This window comes from Vigna unguiculata, chromosome 5, assembly GCF_037176805.1.
Source record: "Vigna unguiculata cultivar grain cowpea cultivar isolate G323 ecotype 2 chromosome 5, ASM3717680v1, whole genome shotgun sequence".
NCBI classification, from domain to species: Eukaryota; Viridiplantae; Streptophyta; class Magnoliopsida; order Fabales; family Fabaceae; genus Vigna; species Vigna unguiculata.
Genome location: NC_140796.1, coordinates 14,215,937 through 14,223,490, shown reverse-complemented (window position 1 = coordinate 14,223,490; position 7,554 = coordinate 14,215,937). Strand labels below are relative to the sequence as shown.

Genomic DNA, 7,554 nt, shown 5'->3' with positions numbered 1-7,554 from the left:
ATCAAAGATTTATTTTGATCTATTAGAATTTAAATTGAGATCAAGTATATATGTTTGATGAAATATTTCCTATAATGTTGAATTAAATTAATTATGAAAATGTTTATTGAGAATGAGGAACTTATATGAATGTGTGGTTTTATATGAATGAATATATATTATATTACAATGCTTATTGAGATTCGTGAAACTTGTATGAAATTAAGGTCATACATTTGGGATGATGTGTGAATCTTTGTTTGAATTTTCGATTAAGTATTGTCACCTATGTTGTAACAGAATCTCATAGTTTCACTGATGGTTTAAGTTACACAGACTAAGATTATCAGGTGGTGAGAAGTTGAGGTAGGAGTTCACAAACATTATGACATGTGTACACATGCAGACCTAGATTCTAATGAACTTATCTTGATTTCATGATACGTGGATTCGCGTCTCGGATTGGATCATATGTTAATCTTTGGTAGGACATACATTATATAAGTCTTATGAAAGGTGTGAGTTGATATTTCATTTGTTGAATACTCTTGATGTATAAATTCATGTATAATCTATAAGATTGTTGAACGTTGGCTTTTGAATGAAAGTGAATTGTTAATTGAAATGTATATTTTTATCTATTTTCTTAAAATAAAAATTTATTTCAATAATTTACCCTTAATGTTTACGTTGTTTTGAATTTATAAATTATTAATAAAGTTTTTTATATAATTATCTTATATTAAAAATTTATTTTCAAAAATATATCCTTGCATGTGTTGTTATGGTGTGACATGGAATGTTTGGACATAGATAAATGTTTGGACTACAATATAGTTTTTATTTGAGTTAAATATGTTTTTAGTCTATTAACTTTCAGAAATTAGAATTAGTATTTTTTGAAATTTTGGCCTAATTTAGTCATCAACTTTAAAAATGACTTGGATTTAGTTCTTTTAACCAAATTTGGTTAAATTTATTTGACGTTTCAATGGTCTCTCAATTAACATTGTAACGAAATGTAGCAAACGGTATAAACGAAAATCTATAAACAATTCAAATGTTATCATGAAATGCATTTGAAATATCAAATAAACTTAACAAAATTCGATTAAAATGATCAAATCCACACTTTTTTTTAAGTTAAGGAACTAAATTTGAACACAATTTTGAAAAGTGATTTGTTATAATTTTCACTAAAAATTAATGAACCAAAATCATATTTAACTCATTTTTATTTTGACCTCTTCGTAAATATTTGTATTTATAATATAATTTGTATATATTTAAGTCGTATTGTTAAATCAGATATGTCTAATATAACCCAACCAAGAAAAGGGGTGAACTTGTTATTGAAACTTTTACTGATTTCAAATGAATCTTGAAGGTTTCTTGAATCTTTATACCTCAAATACCCAGTTTTACAGTTCTGTGTTAATAGATTGATTTAAAGCAATTGACAAAGGCATAAGAGAAGAGAGAAACAAATAACACAACAATTTATATTGGTTCGATTCAAGATGAATCTACGTCCAGTCTTCTCCTAAGCAACTCACTTAGGAGGATTCCACTAAATCAATAGAGATACAAGAATTACAAGAGCATCTATATAATTCAAGACCCTAAAGACTAAGGAGCTTGATCTACAAATCAAGAACTCCCCCTAGATGCAATGCATCCACACAATTACACCTAGACCTTCACCTTACACAATAAATTAATCTGGAATCAAAAATACAACAAGAAAAGAAACAAGGAAGAATACACCTAGTAGTTGTGCAGATTTGTCACTTGATTCCTAGATCAATCCACCATCAATCTTCTTGAAGGTTCACTTGAATGACCTCCCAAGAAAGCACAAGAACTCTGTAGATCTCAGAAAAGAAGTCTCACAATTCGTTTCTCAGTAACTCAGTTATTTCTCTCTGTTTTAAAGCTGATTTCAAAACTATTTTTATACTAAAGTTCTGTTGCAGTAATTAATGAATTAGGAATTTACCTAATAGATTATCGTTAGTGTATTTTCACGATGCAGTGCCCTTAGCTAATCTATTTACGAGTTCTGCTTTTGGTCACATTCAAGAGTTTGATAGTTGATACAATTCAATACAAACTTGTTTTACATGTAATTCTAGATCTACAACACCTAATGCAAAAGATAGAAAATCAGGACTAAGCCTAAATCAGTAATGCACATGATGCATAGCTTTGAACATCATCAAAATTATCTTCGTTGTTAGAGTTGAGCAAGCTCTCCCTTTCAACAATATATAAGTTTATTTTCTCTCTAACATCGTTATATTATAGATTAATTTGGTCGCGTTATTTAGATGACAGGGTTATATTAAGTCAATTTTTAAATATTTTTATTTTTAATAAATAATGTAAATATAATGAATTTTAACCTAAGAAATTACGTGTAATTTTAATAATAATAATTATAATAAACTATGATTTTATACAATTTACTATTAAATTTTACAAAAACAATATTATATCAAAAATAAAATTTAAAATAAATCTACTAATTTATAAATAAAATTAAAACATAAATTTAAGTTGGATCATATATTCATAAAATTTTAATGCATTATCCAAATTCAATCCTAATTATCCATTCGTCTGATCTTATACTTAAATTTACTTCAAATTTGGTCGAATGTGAGTTTTTTTTTCTTACACCTAGTTTTTAATATTCTTCGTTTTAATAAAAGTTCAAATAATATGAAAATAAAAATATGTAGAAGTCAATAATTTTAAAATAAAAGTTACTATCTCAATCTAACTCATTAAAGATGTGACCAGTAACCATTTGGATTGTATTAAAAGTTTGTGTGAAAATTGTAAGGCCCACGAAAATGTCATATTTCTTTCTGCCGTAAATTAAAAAGGCTGCCCCATGTGCGTTGGGCCTAAGGGCTGGCCCAAAGGGAAAACAGACCCTAAGTCTGCCCTAACCCTAACCCTCTTACTCACTTTAAGAATCTGCCCCTATTGTTCTAAGAGCTGCAACCGTCACTCTACTAGGGTTTGCTTTCCCGTCTCGGACAAGTTCGCTCAAAGCTCGTTTTACTCAACGTAAGTTGCCCCAACTCATATTCTTCCTTTCTTAATGTAATCTCGAGATGTCTCAGTTGGAGTTTTCGTAGTGAAACCAATCTCAAGGTCAGTTCCACTGTTTTCCAGTCCTAAGTCTCTTCCTAGAGCTGTTGCATTCTGTGGTTGGTGTCGGAGTACTGTACTAGTTTATTCCAGGTAAGGGAAGCTAGAACCCTTTTGTTTAATTGGTGCGAAGTCTATTATTCTATGTTGTTTCGTGATTGATTGAGGTTGTATGCTACTGTAAATGCATGAGATGGTTGGTATCTTTGTTTGGGCATGAAAATATGTTTGTGGCAGGGAGAAACAGTGGCGAGGTCCAACACTCTCTCCCAAGCGAGCCTGTCTCGCCTAGGCGAGACTTGTAGGAACATGTCAGGGCTGCACTAGAGCTCTCGCTCAGGCGAAAGCTCTTGTTTTGAGCGAGGCACCATCTCGTTCAGGCGAGAGACGCTCGCCTAAGCGAGCACGCGTGAAAGCCTTGGCATGTTGCTCCTGTTTTAGCCCAGGCGAGGAACCTCACCTTTGGGCGAGGGGTTGTCTCGCTCAGGCGAGAAGGGCTCGCCTAAGCGAGCCATGCGAGAGCCTCCCAGCATCCCTGTCGCGATCTCGCCTAAGCGAGAGTCCACCGCCTAAGCAAGGGCACTCCTCTCGCCTGAGCGAGGGCTCCTAGCTTGAGCGAGATTCGCTGCGGGTTACGCTGTTTTTCTTGTTTGGCTAAATGAAATGTTTGGTTTATGTTGTACTCTATATAAGGTATGAGGCTTGCGAAATGAGATGAATGAGATAAGTTGTGGCTACAAATTTGATTGTTGTGATTGTGTGATCTTGGCATGAGGAATAAATGGGATGGTTGGTATTAAAGTGGCATGGTATTGGCATGAGATGGAATTCACAACTATGGTTTGAGAATGATGGATGGGTATGGATTTACCGGGAAAATGAAAGAGGTGAAATTATAAAGAGCTGGTATAATATATAAATGTATATGCATGTTAATTCCTTGTTGATTTGTTGAATATGATTGGTCCGTGTCAGTGCATAATTCCTTGGGATCTCTAGGTAAGATCCTCAGGGTCGTGCTTCAATGATCGAGACGTAATTCCATGGACCCTGTTAGTGGGTGGCCATGGTGGTACCCCATCTATATAACTTGGTAATGATTCAAGGTAAGGATTGCATCCTAACACTTTAAGAGGCCAATTAGTCTCACTTAGAGCGGATGACTCCTATGGTGAGAGTAGCAGGAGGCCTGAAACTCATTAAGGGCTAACCTTGTGTGTGAGGGAATTGATTCATTGTAACACTTGTAACACATAGCTCGGGGTGAGCAGAGGTATCCACCACAAGTGCAAGCATCCGCTGAATCCGACCAGGTTATATGTATCCGGATGAGTTGAGTCGAGTCTTAGTGTATTGTTTGAGAAATCATAACATGCTTAGTTGATATATGTATATTGGACTGTGAAAATATACCTAATGGTATTGATGAAATCTTTTTGGCTCTAGCTTACCCTTTCTTGTTTGAATGTCTTGTATATTATCCTTCTATTTTTGCGATGATATCAATTTATTGATGGGAGCATATGTGAGATTGATGGGAGCAGATGCGAAAGGCTCGTGACCAACAGGGGAGAAAGCATTCCGCTGCATAGTCAACTTGGACTGGACTTGATGTATTCTTGTTGGGTTTTTCTTTAGGACTACAGCCCATGTATCAGTTTGACTTTTGATTTCTTTATGTTCCTCTTAAACTTTATAACTGGTTTTCCTGTGGCACCGTGGTGTGCCTTATGTTGTAAGGAGTTGGGTTTAAAACTCCAAAACTACGTTGCGACGTTTCCTATAATTATGTTTGTTAATTTAATAGGACGTTACAGAAATTGAGAAAACCAATCCAAACATAACTTACTTTTTAAAATTTAATTTAGATCATTTTAAAGATAAACAAAATTACATACTTAAGATGTATTTATACCATTATACATTTTTTTTTTCAAACTACTTGATATTATATTCTAATTAAACAATTTTCTTTTAATAAAAAATGATAACTTTTGTTACTTTAAATAATATCTATTAAAAAAATAATTACATGACTTTGTTACTTTAAATAGTCACATATTATTTTAGTATTATTTTTACAAAAATTATAGCTTTTAAACTTCTTATTTAATATTTTTTAATATTATTCTTAAAAAATTAAACATTTCTAAAATTATATTATTTTAATATAATAAAATAATGATCGATATGTACAGGCATGTGTTTTCACTAATCAGAATAAATTATTCATTATCTAAAATACCGGGTTGAATAACTGATCATTTTTTTTTAGATTTTTTATAACTAATATATTATATTTTTATTCTAGATTTAAGCTTATTATTGACACCGATACTTTTAGTCAAGAGATATGAAGACATATTATATAATTTGATATTTTATGTGTATATTTAAAATACTAAAAACTTATAAACATTATAGAAGTATATTTGTTTACTCATTATCTTTAGCTTTTTCTTGTCTTGTGAGTGGTTCCTCTCATAATTTTCTTGTCTTCTGATTGGTTTCTCTCATAATTCTCTGCCATAATATTCTCTTTCACAGTAACATAGTTGTCATCTCCATATAATTACATGAATCTTATAATTTAAAATTTATTTTTTTTGTCTTGTGACTGTTTCTTCCCATAATGAACAAGATCATACTATTCTCATCTCATTCACAGTAATATGACACCTTTTTGTAAAGTGAATTTACAGAATTTAGAATGAAGATAAGGAGTGACGTGGAACGGAACACTTTATATACGCATACAACACAAGTAGTAGTGTTTGTGAGAAAACGACGAGAAGGGTCAGAGGATTCATGCATGGAGAGGGCGGTGAAGATAGAATAAGCAGCTCTCACCCCATAACATGTTGTGTTCATATGAATGGAATTAGAAAGCCAAAACAGAGAATTGCAGAGCAGAACACAACAGAACAGAACAGAACAGAGCAGCAGAATGCAGAGATAGTACACACAGTCCCAGAACTTGGAGTGGACTCATTCATCCTTCCATAACATCCCCTTTCAATCTTCTGTCATGGTGTTTGAAGTACAATAATTGGTGTCAACCCTTTAAAGTTTTTATCCCTCTCTCTATATATAACCCAGATATCAGTATATTTTCTAACAGTAACAGTAATTTGTGTACACTCTAACTGTTATTCAAATGTCAGTCACTTAATCAAACAAAACAATCAAGAATGATGGGTGTAGTTTTCCTACTATGTTAAGTTATTTGTACGTTAGACATAATTATTTAAGAATATGAAATACTTTCTTCATTTAATCCTTACAAATATGTACTAAAAAGGAATAAAAAGCTTCATCTGAAAATTGTAGAAATCTTAAAATTACTACTTTGGAAAATTGATTCTGTCATCTTATCTCCTCTGTTCCCAAGCCCATACACCAAACTACTGTCTCTTGTGCCAAATTTATGATTCCACTCAGACACCCTTCACGCCTCCCAACTATTCCTGAGACCACTTCCTAACTCCTCTCAACTCTTTGATCATTTGTTTCCTCTTTCTTAAATACCCTTCTTCCGAGTCCGTTCTCTCCTATGTCACACTGTTGTACCATTTGTTCTGATTATTCCTCTCTGGTGATGCCTTTGCCTTGATCATAATTTAAAATATACAGAGTTTTATATTAAATGCATACAATTTCTGACGTGTATTATAGTCCTCTTTCAGTTGCTGTGGGTTTCAGTTATAGAGAGATGGAAGAGATGCGGAAGGTAACTAATGGTGGAGAAAGCCAAAGTGAAGATGCATCCAGAGTTTTTCCCTGCCTATTCTGTTCAAGAAAGTTTCACAGTTCTCAAGCTCTAGGAGGACACCAAAATGCTCACAAAAAAGAAAGAACAGCTGCAAGGAAAGCCAAGAGGGTTTCTGTGTACTCAAGTGTTTGCTTCCCTTCCCCATTGCCAGCCCCTATGATTTTTGCACCAACCCATCTAGACATTTTAAATACTTCAATGATCATCACTGCCCATGCAGCAGAACTCTCCTATCTCCAAAACCATCAAATTTCCAAACAATTTGGATCAAATGGCGCACCTAGACTTGGCAACACACTGTTTTATGGGGGAACTAAGAGGTTACATGGTGATGGAAAGAACTACAATGTCAGTTGGGGGGACACATCTCAATCCAAATTATTTATAAGTAACGATCAAGATCTTGGAATTTGGAATAATGGTACCGAGAAGAAACAAAAGCTTGATTTATCTCTCCATTTGTAGGCAATGCATGGATTAGGAATGAGAAGATGCACTTTTCTGAGAGCTAATGAATTGCGGGACTAGTTTTTATGGCTAATTGTGTTAGTCTTGGTATGGAATAATTGTTTGCATTTTTCGGATTAACATGTGTACCTCACTTCCAAAATAAAAGTCTTCCTTTTACTTTGGTTATTATT

At 33.3% G+C, this 7,554-nt stretch overlaps 1 protein-coding gene across 2 annotated transcripts; it reads left to right on the top strand.

Moving 5' to 3' along the window:
- The first annotated feature begins 6,433 nt into the window (after positions 1–6,433).
- LATE (C2H2-like zinc finger protein) lies at positions 6,434–7,552 on the top strand. Of its 2 annotated transcripts, none has more exons than XM_085673881.1 (2): positions 6,434–6,736; positions 6,828–7,552. In XM_085673881.1, exon 2 carries the CDS (start codon positions 6,854–6,856, stop codon positions 7,376–7,378), a length of 525 nt encoding a protein of 174 aa, XP_085530007.1. In that variant the 5' UTR covers positions 6,434–6,736; positions 6,828–6,853; the 3' UTR covers positions 7,379–7,552. The 2 variants fall into 2 exon arrangements, with proteins under 2 accessions (XP_085530007.1, XP_027925934.2); XM_028070133.2 differs by having other exon boundaries at positions 6,817–7,552.
- The last annotated feature ends 2 nt before the right edge of the window (positions 7,553–7,554 follow it).

What these genes read in the sequence shown, in the direction of transcription:
- LATE (XM_085673881.1), top strand. Translation starts at nt 6,854, where the DNA reads ATGGAAGAGATGCGGAAGGTAACTAATGGTGGAGAAAGCCAAAGTGAA.